We start from the raw sequence: 20,144 nt of genomic DNA, 5'->3' as shown, positions 1-20,144 counted from the left end.
TAATGATGCATTTTACTGTATCCCCGGATCTTTCTGAAGGCTAATGGAGTAGGATAATGATGCATTTTACTGTATCCCCGGATCTTTCTGAAGGCTAATGGAGTAGGATAATGATGCATTTTACTGTATCCCCGGGTCTTTCTGAAGGCTAATGGAGTAGGATAATGATGCATGTTACTGTATCCCCAGGTCTCCCTGAAGGCTAATGGAGTAGGATAATGATGCATTTTACTGTATCCCCGGGTCTTTCTAAAGGCTAATGGAGTAGGATAATGATGCCTTTTACTGTATCCCCAGGTCTCCCTGAAGGCTAATGGAGTAGGATAATGATGCCTTTTACTGTATCCCCGGGTCTCTCTAAAGGCTAATGGAGTAGGATAATGATGCATTTTACTGTATCCTCGGGTCTTTCTAAAGGCTAATGGAGTAGGATAATGATGCATTTTACTGTATCCCCGGGTCTTTCTGAAGGCTAATGGAGTAGGATAATGATGCATTTTACTGTCAACCTGATCACCCTCGTCCTTTATCGTCATCATCCTCATTGTCAGTAGGGTGGACACAATTGTCATTGATATGCATGGCGTCTCGGTGGCATGTACACGTGGAATTCTCCCCAACGGAAGTGTAGACTAGAGCCTTTACAGCAGTGAGAGGGCTTGGCAGCCAGGAATTGGAAAACGGTTCCTAAATGGAGTCTGTTGGAGCCACCCATCCCCCTGGAAGCTGGAGCTCAGGCATCATTGAGGAGCAGACAGACGGGGGTCCCTGCCCGTTTCCTTGGCGTGATGTAACGTCTCCTCCCCTCATTACGGGGACTCCTCCACCTTTGATCTGAGCACTGAGTCTCAGACTCTGCAGACTTATCCACAGGGGAGTCTTCCAGTCAGATCAGCAATCTCCCTGTGGCTGAAGCAGGATACCATGAAGGCTGCTGGATCTCGTACTGTGTCATATTAATATCCCCTCAACAGCAGGACTACATTATTCCTCGTTTGAAAGGGGTTCTGTAAATGAAACAGGCTCTGCCGGGAATGAAGTGATACATAGTCTGGGGAGACTGACAGGTAGGTGGAGCAGGAGGCCTCCCTCCCAGCTGGTTCCCTGTACAGGGAGAGGGAAACAGGAGGCCTCCCTCCCAGCTGGTTCTCTGTACAAGGAGAGGGAAACAGGAGGCCTCCCTCCCAGCTGGTTCCCTGTACAGGGAGAGGGAAACAGGAGGCCTCCCTCCCAGCTGGTTCTCTGTACAAGGAGAGGGAAACAGGAGGCCTCCGTCCCCAGCTGGTTCTCTGTACAGGGAGAGGGAAACAGGAGGCCTCCCTCCCAGCTGGTTCCCTGTACAGGGAGAGGGAAACAGGAGGCCTCCCTCCCAGCTGGTTCTCTGTACAAGGAGAGGGAAACAGGAGGCCTTCCCCCCCAGCTGGTTCTCTGTACAGGGAGAGGGAAACAGGAGGCCTCCCCCCTAGCTGGTTCTCTGTACAGGGAGAGGGAAACAGGAGGCCTTCCCCCCCAGCTGGTTCTCTGTACAGGGAGAGGGAAACAGGAGGCCTCCCCCCTAGCTGGTTCTCTGTACAGGGAGAGGGAAACAGGAGGCCTCCCCCCTAGCTGGTTCTCTGTACAGGGAGAGGGAAACAGGAGACCTCCCCCCTAGCTGGTTCTCTGTACAGGGAGAGGGAAACAGGAGGCCTCCCCCCTAGCTGGTTCTCTGTACAGGGAGAGGGAAACAGGAGGCCTCCCCCCTAGCTGGTTCTCTGTACAGGGAGAGGGAAACAGGAGGCCTCCCCCCTAGCTGGTTCTCTGTACAGGGAGAGGGAAACAGGAGACCTTCCCCCCCAGCTGGTTCTCTGTACAGGGAGAGGGAAACAGGAGGCCTCCCCCCTAGCTGGTTCTCTGTACAGGGAGAGGGAAACAGGAGGCCTCCCTCCCAGCTCCGTGTAATGTTGCTGCCTTCCAGGGGAAATGGATCATATTGTGGCCCATTAATAGAATAGAACTTACTGCTACTTAGCGTTATGAAACATTTCAGCTGATATTATGCTGCCAGATTGGGCATTTGCCAGCTGGGAAAGGCTCTACGGTCATTAAAAGGGATGATTTGAGGAAAAGAAAGAGAGTCTGCATGTTTGGAGTACAACCACAGAGGAAGATACAGTAAAAGCGAGGACAAGTTATAAACCAATGAGGGTAGGACCATGAAAAATAAATGAGTAGTGAATGATTCTGTTCTATGTCAACCTTGTCAGTGGATTTTCTCTACCTTTGGGTTCCTTACCTTGAGACCACAGTCCTCAGAGTCGGAGAACCCTGTAATCTTACGCATTGGCTTGTCCTCTCGACACGTGTGACCTGGGAACTCAGTGTCCTCTGCCACTGTTGTTTAAGTCTCTCCCTGAACGCCATCTGCCCCGGAGGCAGAGTTTTTCAATGACACTCAACACCCCTGGCTAATTGTGCTGTTCACTTCCCCTCCCCTTGATGACCTCACTTCCTCCTTTCTTCCTCTCTGACACATCAACCCTTCTGTCTTCTAATCTTCCTGCTCGTCTCTTTTATGTCTGGAATGAATAGGAACAGAATTGGCAGAATTATTTTCCAAAAAGCTTGGAAGCCCTAGAGGTTGTTTTTTTTTCTTCTAGGAAAGGGGCTTGGCGGGAGGGGTGAAATGAGGCTGGGATTATGCAAATTAAACAAAGACATAAACCCTGGCTTAATTTGATCAAAATGAGGTGATCATCTCTTCCATTTGAGCTGCTTAGGAATGAGAGAGGGGAGGGGGGAGGGGCGTCCGGGTGTGACTTGGGGGTGTTTGTGTACTGTGTGTGTGGGGTGGCTCCGGCGGGTCAGAGGAGACAAGGTATGTCACAGCAGGGAGAGTGAGTGACATGGTTTGCTTGTGTGTGTGTGTGTGTGTGTGTGTGTGTGTGTGTGTGTGTGTGTGTGTGTGTGTGTGTGTGTGTGTGTGTGTGTGTGTGTGTGTGTGCGTGTGCGTGTGCGTGTGCGTGTGTGTGTGTTTCTGCAAGAGAGCGAGTTGTATGTATGTATGAACGTGGGGTGGCGAGAGAAGGGCAGTTCACCTTGCTGCTCTTCCTCTTTTGGGAGATAATCGAACAAGGGGCGGCAGGTAGCCTAGTGGTTAGAGTGTAGGGACGGCAGGTAGCCTAGTGGTTAGAGTGTAGAGGCGGAAGGTAGCCTAGTGGTTAGAGTGTAGAGGCGGCAGGTAGCCTAGTGGTTAGAGTGTAGGGACGGCAGGTAGCCTAGTGGTTAGAGTGTAGAGGCGCAGGTAGCCTAGTGGTTAGAGTGTAGAGGCGGCAGGTAGCCTAGTGGTTAGAGTGTAGAGGAGGCAGGTAGCCTAGTGGTTAGAGTGTAGGGGCGGCAGGTAGCCTAGAGTTTAGAGTGTAGAGGCGGCAGGTAGCCTAGTGGTTAGAGTGTAGGGGCGGCAGGTAGCCTAGTGGTTAGAGTGTAGGGGCGGCAGGTAGCCTAGTGGTTAGAGTGTAGAGGCGGCAGGTAGCCTAGTGGTTAGAGTGTAGGGGCGGCAGGTAGCCTAGTGGTTAGAGTGTAGAGGCGGCAGGTAGCCTAGTGGTTAGAGTGTAGGGCGGCAGGTAGCCTAGTGGTTAGAGTGTAGGGACGGCAGGTAGCCTAGTGGTTAGAGTGTAGGGACGGCAGGTAGCCTAGTGGTTAGAGTGTAGGGACGGCAGGTAGCCTAGTGGTTAGAGTGTAGGGACGGCAGGTAGCCTAGTGGTTAGAGTGTAGGGACGGCAGGTAGCCTAGTGGTTAGAGTGTAGAGGCGGCAGGTAGCCTAGTGGTTAGAGTGTAGGGATGGCAGGTAGCCTAGTGGTTAGAGTGTAGGGACGGCAGGTAGCCTAGTGGTTAGAGTGTAGAGGCGGCAGGTAGCCTAGTGGTTAGAGTGTAGGGACGGCAGGTAGCCTAGTGGTTAGAGTGTAGAGGCGGCAGGTAGCCTAGTGGTTAGAGTGTAGAGGCGGCAGGTAGCCTAGTGGTTAGAGTGTAGAGGCGGCAGGTAGCCTAGTGGTTAGAGTGTAGAGGCGGCAGGTAGCCTAGTGGTTAGAGTGTAGGGACGGCAGGTAGCCTAGTGGTTAGAGTGTAGGGACGGCAGGTAGCCTAGTGGTTAGAGTGTAGAGGCGGCAGGTAGCCTAGTGGTTAGAGTGTAGAGGCGGCAGGTAGCCTAGTGTTTAGAGTGTAGAGGCGGCAGGTAGCCTAGTGATTAGAGTGTAGAGGCGGCAGGTAGCCTAGTGGTTAGAGTGTAGAGGCGGCAGGTAGCCTAGTGGTTAGAGTGTAGAGGCGGCAGGTAGCCTAGTGGTTAGAGTGTAGAGGCGGCAGGTAGCCTAGTGGTTAGAGTGTAGAGGCGGCAGGTAGCCTAGTGGTTAGAGTGTAGAGGCGGCAGGTAGCCTAGTGGTTAGAGTGTAGAGGCGGCAGGTAGCCTAGTGGTTAGAGTGTAGAGGAGGCAGGTAGCCTAGTGGTTAGAGTGTAGAGGCGGCAGGTAGCCTAGTGGTTAGAGTGTAGAGGCGGCAGGTAGCCTAGTGGTTAGAGTGTAGAGGCGGCAGGTAGCCTAGTGGTTAGTGTGTAGAGGTGGCAGGTAGCCTAGTGGTTAGAGTGTAGAGGCGGCAGGTAGCCTAGTGGTTAGAGTGTAGAGGCGGCAGGTAGCCTAGTGGTTAGAGTGTAGAGGCGGCAGGTAGCCTAGTGGTTAGAGTGTTGGAAAGTCACGGGATCGAATCCCCGAGCTGACGAGGTACAAAATCTGTCGTTCTGCCCCTGAACAAGGCAGTTAACCCACTGTTCCTAGGCCGTCATTGAAAATACCAATTTGTTCTTAACTGACTATTTAAATCAAGGTTAAATAGAAATTCCTTTGCACTGTATTATCCCCACTGCCCTTTGTATGGTGCTGCTGTGGCACAGGGAGGGAGCCCTTAGCCGATGGATGTCCCCTGCATCTCTCCCTGAGAGAGTGTCTGACTGTCTGGGGAAATGGAAATGAAGGAACGATTGGAGGAAAATTGACGTTGAGAATTTTTGATTGTAAAAAGAAAGACGGAGGCTGTTATGAAAAACAGACAGAGAGGTGGGCAAAGGGTGGAGGAGGTGTGGCTGGCTGCTCCTCTTTCTCATTTAGGTCACTTGCACAGTGCAATGCATGTAGGGAAAGCAGCCCAGGCAGCTGAGGAAGGCTTACACGACACATGATACAGTATTAGCCGGAGCCAGCTGCCACACCACCTTACAGGCCTCTAGTCCTTACTGTACTCTACCGTAAAGAGTCATAAAGAGCTCAGCCCAAGCTGCCAGTCCACCCAGGCAGAAGGCTTAGTGGGACTGGCTGACTCTTGTCCTTAGGTGAAATCAGGACCTGCTTACCTGGGTGGAAGAGTCGAGCACTGCCATTTACACTGTTGCTGGGCAAGTATGCCTCCAGTGCAGATTTGCTCAGCCATAATAGTAACTCCGATGTAAATGTATTGTAGGAGGTAGTTGTCCTCCGTCCTTCTACTGAATCTGTGTGATCCGATGGAAGAGCGCTGTGCATAAGGAGTGCCCTCTAGGTAGGTGCTGTCATAACGCTCTTTGAAGGGCTGTCTCTGCTGTCTCGATGCACCGCTACGCAGGAAAGCCACAGTTTCAGACGCAGGGTTCTCTCTCACATGCGCGAGCCTAATTTATTCACCGGAAAAACATCTGCATAAATATACCTAAGAGTACGTTGGATCTCATGACGCGTGTCATGATTTTTTTTTTTTAGCAGCGCAGGTGGGAAGAAGACACAGACGTCTAGCAGAAATTCAGATTAGTATTCCGGCTAGACGGCGTTCATTTTAGACTCAACTCATTCACGTGCTTAGCCAAAGTCCCCTTCTTTTCGAGGGGGGGGGGGGGCACATCTTACATTCCTTTATGAGATCTCCAGGGATGTGCCTGCCATACAGTAGGCTATACATGATCCTGTCTCAGTGACAGCACCGGCTTTGCCTTCACCGTGTGCTGTCTGGGAGAAATGTCGTGAGTATAACGAGTAGCCCTGTCAACCATGGAGAATGGAGATGCCTGCGCACATACACCCACCCACACAGGCAGATCTGGGAGAGTTGTGGGCCGACTCTGTGGAAGCAGAAGCACCACTGATTTTCTAAGTGACGAAAAGCTTTGTTTTTTTGTCATATTTCAGTATTTGGATAGAGTTATGTTACATTACCTGTGTTACAAAACCAGCTAGCTAATCTACTGGTATTGCTACACTCGCTAAGTCTAGGGGCCCTAGGCCTAAACGGTCTGTGACCTGATTTAAGGTGTGCACTTATGTGAGACGTCAGAGTATGCAGACCGCGTTGTATGCATTGTGGCCCCCAGGAGACTGAGGGAAAAAGTCCTCGTCGCAGCGTTACTTTGTTTGAGTGGTTGTAGGCAAGTTAGTCATTTCCACTTTACAATGTCGGACTTGATTTGCCTTTAACAAAAACTGTAGCAACCCCTACAAAAAAATCCATTAATTATAATACACATAATAATTCACATTTCCTGTTGCTGCAGGATTATTTTCCTGCTGTAGCAAACTGGCTCAAATTAAGATTCTACATCTGTAAAAAAAAAAAATGTATATAGTTTCTACCCGTCGTCAGATCCCCTGGTAACACTGCTCTGCTGTTTGCCCTGTCCTCTGGTGTGTCATTGCTGCTCTGTCCCCTAGCTATCTCTCATCATCAGCCTCACATTACTGACTAGGTTTGTCTCCCAGCTGTTGCTCCTGTTTGCAGATTCCATCTGTCTTTTCTCTGCATCGCTTCCTCTCTCAGGGACAGGGATCATCAGTTTATCCACTGACTGTCCTGCCTCTCCTCTCCCCTACCTGTAAACATTACACACTCCTCTCCACCTCAGGGTCATGTGAATAGTAATACCTCATTTTCAGTCCCTTTTATTTACCTAGTCTCTATGTATATAAAATGTTTATCCCCGAGTCTCTGAACTGCAGGGCGGTATAGGCGTTATCCTGTCAGTGGCTCCCCAGGAATACCCCTGATTTACCCCCCTCCCATGTGCATTTTAGCAGAAGGACTATGGTCTCATGAGTCTTCTCAAGTACCCCCTGTGGATAGGCCAAGTAACCCCAGGGGTCCTAGTACCCCTGGTTGTGAACCACTGGTCTATAGAGAAGACTATACTGTAGCTGGCCTGGAATAACCAAACCGCTGAGCCACAGTGACAGGTCCCTTTACACTCTCCTCTTACAGAACACTGCCTACAGGTCACAGTTGATCCACAGGTCTTCATGAACACTGTTCATAAAACTAGGACAAATGGGAGATCATTACTACTTCTAGGATCTATGATAATTCCATCAGCTGATGTTAAAGGCCTAGTGCATTAAAACACTTGATTTTCCTTTGTTTTATATATATTTCCACACTTGAAATAATATAGAATACTGTGAAATTGTGAAAAGTATGATAACTCTCCTTTTAGTATAAGAGCTGTTTGAAAAAGCTGCCTGATTTTTCAGCCTGTTTTGGTGGGATGGAGTTTTGGCCTGCCTTGTGACATCACCAGGTGACCAATTATGGAGTTTTAGCCTGCTTTGTGACATCACCAGGCGACCAATTATTGAGTTTTAGCCTGCCTTGTGACATCATCAATTATTGACTAATTGATCGCTTGGTGATGTCACAAGGCAGGCCAAAACTCCAGAAAGGGAGTTCCAAACCTCTGCCAATAACCGCTACAGTAGTTTTCAGTTCACCCTTCCCCAGTCAGACCACTCCCAGACAGTTCTAGCAAAATTCTTTCTAGAGAAGTTTCACTGTGCTAATCAAATGTATTCCCCCTTTTTGACAATTTTCACTAAAAACAATCACAGTAGTTAGGTTTTCATCCAATTGGCGACAGATTTCCAATGCGAATAAGTCCAAAATATGCATAAAGAAAATATGCGCATTGTCCCACAATTGGTGTGTTTCCACCAAACTGACATTGCAATTAAAAATCATAGTGCTCACAAAATGTACTTTTTCGCTTCAGTTTTCATGAACCGAATAAAAATTGAACGTTCAATTTGTTTCCATCGCATTTTCAACTCTACCGATAGTTGTGTCACTAAAACTGTTGTGTTAAATAGAAAATGTGTCTAATCTGGTCTAGTCACGTGCTCTCTAGCCAACAGCTCACAGATGCAGTGCAGGTAGGCTCTGCGGTAGGCTAGTCTACATGATGAGATTATGGATAACAGCGAGAATATTTTCATTTGTCCGAACGGTCAGTCAAGCATCGATCATCATGTCACTTGAATAAGACCCTCGACATTTATTGGAAAGGAGCATCAAGCTCATCACCTTGCACTTTCACCACCCTGTGGAGTTCACCATCATTTATTTAGTCTGTATCTTAATTCAAACTGCATGGTTTCCCGAGTCGTAGTGATTTAAAAAAAATACGGTATGACTTTACTCGCATAAGAAATGTGGATGGAAACGTGGGCACTAAGGTACTTCATTGTAATAGGACAGGACTAAAAACAAAGAAAATATAACTCATGTAAAATATACTGTGTCTGTAAAATGTACATAGTATGTATAAGCTGGAAGTAGAAGCCTAAGTGTTGTTGTTCATTAGTTTACTCCAGTTAGGGGAAGGGTGGTAGGGTTAAAGGAAGATATATTTTAAAAAGATGTGTATATATATATACAGTACCAGTCAAAAGTTTGGACACAAGGGTTTTTCTTTATTTTTACTATTTTCTACATTGTAGAATAATAGTGAAGACATCAAAACTATGAAATAGCACATATGGAATCATGTAATAACCAAAAAAGTGTTAAACAAATCAAAATATATTTTAGATTTTAGATTCTTCAAAGTAGCAACCCTTTGCCTCGATGACAGCTTTGCATACACTTGGCATTCTGTCAACCAGCTTCATGAGGTAGTCACCTGGAATGCATTTCAATGAACAGGTGCGCCTTGTTGGAAGTTAATTTGTGGAATTTCTTTCCTTCTTAATGCATTTGAGCCAATCAGTTGTGTTGTGACAAGGCAGGGGTGGTATAGAAAATATAGCCCTTTTTGGTAACAGACCAAGTCCATATTATGGCAACAACAGCTCAAATAAGCAAAGAGAAACAACAGTCCCATCGTTTCTTTAAGTTTTAAGACATGAAGGTCAGTCAATTCTTCAAAATTTCAAGAACTTTGAACGTTCTTTCAAGTGCAGTCGCAAAAACCATCAAGCGCTATGATGAAACTGGCTCTCGTGAGGACCACCGCAGGAAAGGATGGGGCTGCGAGAAATGATTGGGGGAAAAGATGGGGTACCCACAAATTCTGGCAGAAAGAAATGCGGTCCCCGCAGAAACGTTTGAATACCACTGGTGTAGGTGTCCCTAGAGTGCTGATAGTTCAGTGTGAGTGGTGTAGTAGGAAGTCCAGAATATGAGTATGGACTTATTGTGTTTAAAAGAGGCCACAGGATGAAGACACCCAGCACTTTAGCTTCAGGTATAATAAAACCCTCTTCACATCGCTGTATTAAACTAGGGTGAAGGAGTACTCATGAAGTGGTATGGAATTGCAGTATTGTATGTATGTGAGAGAGAGAGAGAGAGAGAGAGAGAGAGAGAGAGAGAGAGAGAGAGAGAGAGAGAGAGAGAGAGAGAGAGAGAGAGAGAGAGAGAGAGAGAGAGAGAGAGAGAGAGAGAGAGAGAGAGAGAGAGAGAGAGAGAGAGAGAGAGAGAGAGAGAGAGAGAGAGATAAAACTAGAGGGAGTGAAAGAGCACATCCGGGTCCTTTAGTTTGATTGCTCCGTGTTCTGGATTGCTATATTCCATCACTGGCTGGCATATCTCTGACGGAGCAGTCTCCTCCTGCTGTTTGATGATTGGGCAAGAGTTCAGTGCATGGGTCAGCACACTTTGGATTAGGTTAATGGAGATGCTCTAGCAATTATTGACTGGGAGGAAGCACAGGTCACTGGCCCATTTATACATGTATGGGAAAATAACTGCTAGTTTGTCGACACACTATCAGATTCAGTCGAGCTAGATTGCCCTATTTGAGAATGAGGCGGTTTTCCATCCTCTTCACAAGTTTATGTTGTGTCCATGCCTTTAGTATCAGATATAGTAGCATAGTATGCGTAGTTTACATAAGGATGTGTCAGTATATTCTCCAAATACAAAAGTCATGAATATGATCTGCCGTTATGTGATATCTGAGCTGATTATCCTACAGGTCATAACAGCCCACCTTTTCCCAATAGTATTGATGTCTCACATTGAAGCCAATCTTTCCTCAGGGAGTTGGAAACCAATGGGGACCTACTGAGGTTTTGAGATGTCCAACAAGGCGAATACTTTGTGTTCCTCACAGTGCTTTATGCTTCTCTCTGTCCTCTCCTCAGGAGAGAGCTACGTCTGTGCGTCCGAGAACATCTACAAGAAGGTCGACTACACGAAGAACGTCAACCCCAACTGGTCTGTGAACGTGAAGGCCTCGGCCAGCCAGAAGAACCTGCAGAGCCTAGCCAGTAAGCAGGCCAGCGAAGCCCGGGAGGGCAAGGAGTTTGTTCGGCCCAAGCTGGTGACGGTGATGCGGAGTGGCGTGAAGCCGAGGAAGGCCGTCCGCGTGCTGCTCAACAAGAAGACCGCGCACTCCTTCGAACAGGTGCTCACCGACATCACAGAGGCCATCAAGCTGGAGAGCGGCGTGGTCAAGAGGATCTACACCCTGGACGGAAAGCAGGTAGGTCACGCTCTTACACACCTCACCTCATTACCCAGCCCACTGGGCACAAACTGGTTATATCACCGTTGTTTCAGCGTATTGTGATGTGGAATCTGTTGTTTTCAGGATAACATTTCAACCACAGAATAATGTCATCACGGTAACCAATTTTCAACTTAGACAAACCTTGTATGAAACATGTTGCATTTGTACCTTTGAAACAACATCGGACCTTCAACATAATATCCACGATAAGACAAAAGCAATAGTCTGGGCAGCACCTCCTACTGGAGAGTTGATTCCATCTCCAGCTATTTCGTCCATGGCCACATGTCTTCTTATATAATTATAGAAAGTGTGGATGTTATATAGATTCCAGTTCCGGTTCCGGTTCCGGTTGGAGCGAGTGGTCGCATCTGCACGTCGCTCCAACGGGTAGTATAACTTTTTCATTATATTTCATTATATCACAACGGTTTGATTTGTCTTATCTTAGCAATTTCTTCTCAGCTAGCTACATAGCCGTCTTTGTATCAAAGATAATTGCGTAATTATCGTATTTCGCCGTCCTAACGTAGTCTTCACTAGCCAGCTAGCTAACGTCCACTGATTAGCTGCACTGGAGAAACTGTTACACTCAACTGAACGACTTGATCAGTGTAGTGTTAGCTAGCTACATAGCTGTCTTTGCTGTCTTCGTATCATCGTATCATCGTATCCAAGATAATTGTGTTGTTTAGGTTTAGAGTGTGTAGTCTTAGAGTGATTATCTTAATTTACCGAGGTTAGCTAGCCAGCTATTTGTCGTCTTAACGTAGGTGACTCTGCTAGCTAGCCAACAGCTAGCCAACGCTAGCCAACGTCTTCTGTATAGAACTCAACTACCCGGTCGCATTCACAGGTTGTATCACATTTTCACTTCATTTTCATTACAGTACAACGGTTTGATTTGTTTGATCGTAGCTAGCTACTTAGCTAGCTACATAGCCGTCTTTGTATCAAAGATAATTGTGTAGTCTAGAGCGATTTTCTAGGTTCGCTAGCCATCTATTGTCGTTCTTTTAACGCAACGTAACGTAAACAACACTGCTAGCTAGCCTGCTAGCCCCGAATAGCAACACTGCAGAAACCATTACACTCAACGGAACGACTTGATTAGTGTAGTGTCAACAACGCACCCACTGCCAGCTGGCCTACTTCAGCAGTACTGTATCATTTAATCATTTTAGTCAATAAGATTCTTGCTACGTAGCTTAACTTTCTGAACATTCGAGACGTGTAGTCCACTTGTCATTCCAATCTCCTTTGCATTAGCGTAGCCTCTTCTGTAGCCTGTCAACTATGTGTCGGTTTATCCCTGTTCTCTCCTCTCTGCACAGACCATACAAACGCTCCTCACCGCGTGGCCGCGGCCACCCTACTCTGGTGGTCCCAGCGCGCACGACCCACGTGGAGTTCCAGGTCTCCGGTAGCCTCTGGAACTGCCAATCTGCGGTCAACAAGGCAGAGTTCATCTCAGCCCATGCCTCCCTCCAGTCCCTCGACTTCTTGGCCCTGACGGAAACATGGATCACCACAGACAACACTGCTACTCCTACTGCTCTCTCTTCGTCCGCCCACGTGTTCTCGCACACCCCGAGAGCGTCTGGTCAGCGGGGTGGTGGCACCGGGATCCTCATCTCTCCCAAGTGGTCATTCTCTCTTTCTCCCCTTACCCATCTGTCTATCGCCTCCTTTGAATTCCATGCTGTCACAGTTACTAGCCCTTTCAAGCTTAACATCCTTATCATTTATCGCCCTCCAGGTTCCTCGGAGAGTTCATCAATGAGCTTGATGCCTTGATAAGCTCCTTTCCTGAGGACGGCTCACCTCTCACAGTTCTGGGCGACTTTAACCTCCCCACGTCTACCTTTGACTCTTTCCTCTCTGCCTCCTTCTTTCCACTCCTCTCCTCTTTTGACCTCACCCTCTCACCTTCCCCCCTACTCACAAGGCAGGCAATACGCTCGACCTCATCTTTACTAGATGCTGTTCTTCCACTAACCTCATTGCAACTCCCCTCCAAGTCTCCGACCACTGCCTTGTATCCTTTTCCCTCTCGCTCTCATCCAACACCTCCCACACTGCCCCTACTCGGATGGTATCGCGCCGTCCCAACCTTCGCTCTCTCTCCCCCGCTACTCTCTCCTCTTCCATCCTATCATCTCTTCCCTCCGCTCAAACCTTCTCCCACCTATCTCCTGATTCTGCCTCCTCAACCCTCCTCTCCTCCCTCTCTGCATCCCTTGACTCTCTATGTCCCCTATCCTCCAGGCCGGCTCGGTCCTCCCCTCCCGCTCCGTGGCTCGATGACTCATTGCGAGCTCACAGAACAGGGCTCCGGGCAGCCGAGCGGAAATGGAGGAAAACTCGCCTCCCTGCGGACCTGGCATCCTTTCACTCCCTCCTCTCTACATTTTCCTCCTCTGTCTCTGCTGCTAAAGCCACTTTCTACCACGCTAAATTCCAAGCTTCTGCTTCCAACCCTAGGAAGCTCTTTGCCACCTTCTCCTCCCTCCTGAATCCTCCGCCCCCTCCCCCCTCCTCCCTCTCTGCAGATGACTTCGTCAACCATTTTGAAAAGAAGGTCGACGACATCCGATCCTCGTTTGCTAAGTCAAACGACACCGCTGGTTCTGCTCACACTGCCCTACCCTGTGCTCTGACCTCTTTCTCCCTCTCTCTCCAGATGAAATCTCGCGTCTTGTGACGGCCGGCCGCCCAACAACCTGCCCGCTCGACCCTATCCCCTCCTCTCTTCTCCAGACCATTTCCGGAGACCTTCTCCCTTACCTCACCTCGCTCATCAACTCATCCCTGACCGTTGGCTACGTCCCTTCCGTCTTCAAGAGAGCGAGAGTTGCACCCCTTCTGAAAAAACCTACACTCGATCCCTCCGATGTCAACAATTACAGACCAGTATCCCTTCTTTCTTTTCTCTCCAAAACTCTTGAACGTGCCGTCCTTGGCCAGCTCTCCCGCTATCTCTCTCTGAATGACCTTCTTGATCCAAATCAGTCAGGTTTCAAGACTAGTCACTCAACTGAGACTGCTCTCCTCTGTATCACGGAGGCGCTCCGCACTGCTAAAGCTAACTCTCTCTCCTCTGCTCTCATCCTTCTAGATCTATCGGCTGCCTTCGATACTGTGAACCAACAGATCCTCCTCTCCACCCTCTCCGAGTTGGGCATCTCTGGCGCGGCCCACGCTTGGATTGCGTCCTACCTGACAGGTCGCTCCTACCAGGTGGCGTGGCGAGAATCTGTCTCCTCACCACGCGCTCTCACCACTGGTGTCCCCAGGGCTCTGTTCTTGGCCCTCTCCTATTCTCGCTATACACCAAGTCACTTGGCTCTGTCATAACCTCACATGGTCTCTCTTATCATTGCTATGCAGACGACACACAATTAATCTTCTCCTTTCCTCCTTCTGATGACCAGGTGGCGAATCGCATCTCTGCATGTCTGGCAGACATATCAGTGTGGATGACGGATCACCACCTCAAGCTGAACCTCGGCAAGACGGAGCTGCTCTTCCTCCCGGGAAGGACTGCCCGTTCCATGATCTCGCCATCACGGTTGACAACTCCATTGTGTCCTCCTCCCAGAGCGCCAAGAACCTTGGCGTGATCCTGGACAACACCCTGTCGTTCTCAACTAACATCAAGGCGGTGGCCCGTTCCTGTAGGTTCATGCTCTACAACATCCGCAGAGTACGACCCTGCCTCACACAGGAAGCGGCGCAGGTCCTAATCCAGGCACTTGTCATCTCCCGTCTGGATTACTGCAACTCGCTGTTGGCTGGGCTCCCTGCCTGTGCCATTAAACCCCTTCAACTCATCCAGAACGCCGCAGCCCGTCTGGTGTTCAACCTTCCCAAGTTCTCTCACGTCACCCCGCTCCTCCGTTCTCTCCACTGGCTTCCAGTTGAAGCTCGCATCCGCTACAAGACCATGGTGCTTGCCTACGGAGCTGTGAGGGGAACGGCACCTCAGTACCTCCAGGCTCTGATCAGGCCCTACACCCAAACAAGGGCACTGCGTTCATCCACCTCTGGCCTGCTCGCCTCCCTACCACTGAGGAAGTACAGCTCCCGCTCAGCCCAGTCAAAACTGTTCGCTGCCCTGGCCCCCCCAATGGTGGAACAAACTCCCTCACGACGCCAGGACAGCGGAGTCAATCACCACCTTCCGGAGGCACCTGAAACCCCACCTCTTTAAGGAATACCTAGGATAGGTTAAGTAATCCCTCTCACCCCACCCCCCCTAAGTTTTAGATGCACTATTGTAAGTGACTGTCCCACTGGATGTCATAAGGTGATTGCACCAATTTGTAAGTCGCTCTGGATAAGAGCGTCTGCTAAATGACTTAAATGTAATGTAATGTAAATGTAGATAGAATAGATAGAATGATGTATTTTACCATTTGAAACACAATACAACCACACATATGGATAATGGATTTACAATCATCGAGGATGACACACACAAAAAAACGTGTGAAAACGTATTTCTGTCGTGATCCTCTTAAATAAATGGTTAAAATACGAACATAAACATATTATTCCGAGGCTACACAGGAGACCTACTCGCCTACACATATAACACATGATAAAACGACGTTCGCGGTTAGTATTTGGTCATGTAAAGCGTGCATGTTCAACATAGCGTGCATACGTTGTCACAGGTCTGTGGAGATCTTCACAATTGCTGTAACAATCTGTGCGGATTCTAAAACTGCATTGATCACTTGCACATGTGCTTTTCAACGTGATCTCAAATGCAATCCAGGTCATTTGGTTCTTCTATTAGATGAAGTACAGTGATAACACATTAAGTTGTTTTGTGAGTAAACAAAATATATGACATTGTATTCCCATTTGACCTTTGGTGTGCTTTGAAAGCTCAGTGAAACTAACACATTTTGATGACAACTAAAGAAAATAATCGTACATTCATTTTCCATTGAAAGCATAGTGATAACACATTGGGAATTCAACAAACTTTTGGCTGTCTTTTCGAGTGGGTGCAAATTGGTTGGAATCTCATTGATCAGTGTATCTACCAAACATTTCCCAAAAAGGGTCATTGGGAGGCCCATAGGGCGGCGCACAATTGACCCAGCATCGTCTGGTTTGGCTGGGGTAGGCTGTCATTGTAATTTCAAATATGTTCTTAACTGACTTCCAATACATATGGAAATAATCATGCAAATGTTTCCCTAGAAATACTGATGAGGTCTGTGGGTAGCAAACAGTGTTTCAAAATAGACATAACAAAAGCTGATTTGTTTGTTGCCTGTATCCCTGAAGCAATAATATTGCTACTGTGTACTGTAAGGTTTGTAACAAAACGCTAGGAGTCAGGAAGCAGGTGCAGAAAGGTTTAGTAAAGAAACGATACCGATGAACAAACATGAGAAGCATACAGAATGTGAGGGAAAACAATACTACCTAATGACTGATGTCAACTGAGGGATAAATAAAGGGGGAGTAATCACGGAGTAAATAATGACCAGGTGTGCGTAATGATGGGGAACAGATTGTGTAATAATTGTTGCCAGGACCGATGGTTAGTGGACCGCCGACGTCGATCACCGGAGGGAGGGAGTAGGAGTAGGCATGACAGTACCCCCCCCCCCTCCCCGAAGTGTGGGTCAAGACGCAGGACAACGTCGGCAAGGAGGACAGCCCCGAGGGCGAGGAGCAGGCCGGTACGGACAGCAGAGATGGAAATCCCGGATGATGTTTGGGTCCAGGATGTCTGCCACCGGGACACAAGAGCGCTCCTCAGGACCGTGCCCCTCCCAGTCCACCAGGTACTGGAGCCAACCCCCACAATGTCGGGAGTCGGGGAGGGACCTAACAGCATAGGAGGTGATTTGAGTGGGAAGGCAATAGCCAGGGGACCAGGAACCACCGGTCTGAAGAGGGAAACATGAATGGAGGGTGAGTTCCAGTACTTGGTGTGGAGTTTTAGGCAATAGGTTACCTCATTGATCCTTCAGAGGACCTTAAAGGGCCCCACAAACAGGTTCCTGGTGTAGAGCCAGACACAATCACCAGGATGGAATGGAGGATGGATCCTCACTGCTGTGGTGGTCCGCCTGATCCTTTTGATGACGGACAGCGTGCTGAAACCACTCAACCACTGCAGGGGCTTCGGTCTGGCTTGGAGTCTACGGAGCCAGGGCCTGCTGATATCCCAGGACGCACTGGAAGGGAGTCAGACCGGTGGAGGAGTGACGAAGTGAGTTCTGGGCATATTCCGCGCAGGGAAGAAACACGGCCCACTCCCCCTGCCGTTCCTGGCAGTGATTCCTTAGGAACCTCCCCAGCTTCTGGTTGGTCCTCTCCACCTGCCCATTGGACTGAGGCTGGTACCCGGATGTGATGCTGACCGTGGCCACTGGTTTCTCCATAAAGGTTTTCCAGACCTGCAATGTGAATTGGGGACCACGATCGGAAACGATGTCCTCCGGAAGGACATAGTGCCGGAGGACCTGCTGGAATAGTGCCTCAGCGACCTGGAGAGCGGTAGGTAGACCAGAGAGAGGGATAAAACGGCAGGATTTAGAGAATCTGTCAACAATCATAATAGTGGTAAAACCATCAGAAAGGGGGAGATCAGTTACAAAGTCTATGGACAGATATGACCAAGACCGCTGAGGCACGGGAAGAGGAAGTAGTTTCCCTGCTGGAGTGTGTAGGGGAGATTTTTATTGGGAACATACGTAACATGAGTTGATATTGTGGACAACGGCCTGCGCCAAGGTGGGCCACCAGTATTTATCGGAGAGGGATTGGATGGTGCGGGTGATACCTGGGTGTCCAGCGGTGAGGAATGTGTGTGTCCAGGTCAACAGCCAATCTCTCACCCCCATGGGGTTGTAGATGCGTTCTGGAGGGCAGGTAGCAGGAGCGGGTTCCCTCTCCAGAACCTGGTGGATGTCCACATCTACAGTACGTCTCAAAACACCGGGCCAACGATACGGGATGACAGATTGATGTGCTGAAGGACACTCACAGGACCCTCCACCGACGTGGAAGCGCAGGGTACAAGAAGCAGGTCCTCCGGCATCCTGGTCCCCAGGTGGTCATTCTCATCCTCGAGCAGGAGATGGTGGGGTTATGAGTTATGAAGTTGAATCCATGGGAGGCAGAGGATGACTTTGTGTACAGGTGCAGCGATGATAACGAAGGGAAGGCTTTCCTGGTGCACGGGTCCCACGGTGAGGATGAGTGGTGCTGAGATGTACGTTATTGTGCCGGAACCCAATGGTCACTTATCCAGGGATTGGACAGGAAAAGGAGAGGTGAGCGAGGGTCTGGTCGATTAAATTCCCTGCGGCACCAAAATCCACTAGAGCTGTAGAGACAACACCTGAGGGACAGCCTGCCAGTGAAATGGGAACCAGAAAGGGTTTGGTGGGAAACGATGATGATGGAATACTCACGGGGCCGCCCCTCTGCTCTAGTGGACCACAGGTTAGGACGAACCGGACACCTCTGAAGCTGGTGCCCCTCCTGGCCACAATAGGGAGCCCCAGCTGTCTCCAGCGATGCCGCTCTGCCGCTGAGAGGTGTGTGGCCCCACCTCCATGGGTTCAGGCATTGCCTCAGGACAGCCAAAGGAAGGAGGTGAGTGGCGAGGTGGGCACTGGCGCTCCCAAAGAAGGTTATCCAGAAAAATGGCCATTGTGATGAGTGCGTCCAAGAATAGGTTGGCATCTCGACACGCCAACTCTGTCTGGACATCTTCGCGCAGTTCTCTCCGGAATAGAGTGGGGAGCGCCGGCTCATTCCATCCGCTGGAGGCTGCCACAGTCCGAAAGGTGAGGGTGTACTCCGCAGCGGTCTGGGCACCCTACTGGAGTTGGAGAAGTCGCTCACCTCCCTCTCTGCCTTCTGGAGGATGGTCGAAGACCGCCCTGAACAGAGCCATGAACCTCTCATTGGAACCCAGCTCCTCCTCTCCTCTCTCCCAGATGGCCGTAGCCCACTCCCAACACCCGCCCGGTCAGCAGGGAAATGACTGTGGCACCCTTGAACCGCTTGGTGGTGGGGGCTCCCGTCTGATAGGTGAAATAGAGGTAGCACTGGAGTAGGAAGCCACGGCATTTTGATGGTCTACCGTCATGCTTCTCCGGAAGAGACAGTTGGGCATCGCTGATCTATGCGGACGGCTGGGTAGGCTGGGGGACTGGCTCACTGTGATGACCCGTGGTAGGAGGCCCTCTGTTAGGGGTATAGAGAGCCTCCCTGGTGGTGTCGAGGCAGTGGAGAACGCGGAGGACCTCCTCCATGGCCGTACCCAGTTGCGCCAGCTGGTGGTGATGTTGGTGGAGTAGATGACCCTGTTCGTCTGGAAGATGGTGTGATCCTCTGCTGCTTCCAGAGGGAGGTGACCTCCAGTATGTCAACAGATGTCAGACTAAGGTCACATTCAGCACTACTACCGCCAAGTAATTATACAAAAATCTAAAATGAACTTTGAATGAAAAACATACCTAAGAAGTCTCTTGTGTTTAGTTCTGTCACTGTCGATATTGAGAGTCATTCTGACAAAGACCTATAATGCAGTCCCAGAAGTATACTCATAGAAAATCTAGAACCTAAAAGGGTTATTCGGCTGGCCCCATAGGAAAACCCAGATAGAGTCCTTTTGGGTTCCATGTAAAACCCTTTCCACAGAGGGTTCTACATGGAACCCAAAAGAGTTTTACCTGGAACCTAAAAGGGAGAGCCAAAGAACCCTTTTTCTAAGAGTGTATTCTCTATTGAGGCTCTAGGGAACATGCGAACTGGAGTAAGAGAAGGATTAAAGCAAGGCCACAACATAGCAGGCCACTGTGGTCAGGACAAAGCCCTCATTCACCCCAACCACAGAGACTATTATCTTCATTCAGCATCAAAGGAAACAGAAGCAACCACTGCGATACATACGGAAATAATCATGCAATGTTTCCCTAGAAATGCTGATATGTTCTGTGGGTAGCAAACAGTGTTTTAAAATAGATACAACAAAAGCTCATTTGTTTGTTGCCTGTAGCCCTAAAGCTTTGGCATTGCTACTGTGTACTGTAAGGTTGGGGCGGTATCCTGCAACATGTACGCTGGGAGTCAGGAAGTAGGTGCAGAAGGTGAGTTTAGTAAAGAAACGATACCGATGAACATACATGAGAAGCGTACAGAATGTGGGGGAGAACAATACTACCTAATGACTGATGTCAACTGAGGGCTAAATAACGAGGGAGTGATCACGGAGTAAATAATGACCAGGTGGTTAGTAAACCGGCGATGTCGCCGGAGGGATGGAGCAGGAGTATTTGTGACAGTATTCCCCCTCCATGGTATATCCAGATTTTCATATCGTCATACCATTTCTG

At 49.0% G+C, this 20,144-nt stretch overlaps 1 protein-coding gene across 3 annotated transcripts in view; it reads left to right on the top strand.

Moving 5' to 3' along the window:
- The window catches only part of LOC124007223 (neuronal migration protein doublecortin-like), a 90,822-nt gene that overhangs the window by 16,669 nt on the left and 54,009 nt on the right, over window positions 1-20,144 (top strand). For all 3 annotated transcript variants that reach the window (XM_046317648.1, XM_046317639.1, XM_046317630.1), the window contains exon 3: window positions 10,397-10,737. In XM_046317648.1, the coding sequence (XP_046173604.1) occupies window positions 10,397-10,737 (341 nt within the window). The remainder of the gene's footprint in view (window positions 1-10,396; window positions 10,738-20,144) is intronic.

The sequence above is a fragment of the Oncorhynchus gorbuscha genome, linkage group LG02 (genome assembly GCF_021184085.1).
Source record: "Oncorhynchus gorbuscha isolate QuinsamMale2020 ecotype Even-year linkage group LG02, OgorEven_v1.0, whole genome shotgun sequence".
Lineage (NCBI taxonomy): Eukaryota > Metazoa > Chordata > Actinopteri > Salmoniformes > Salmonidae > Oncorhynchus > Oncorhynchus gorbuscha.
Note: the sequence above shows the minus strand (reverse complement) of the source record. Positions and strands in the feature narration are given on the sequence as shown.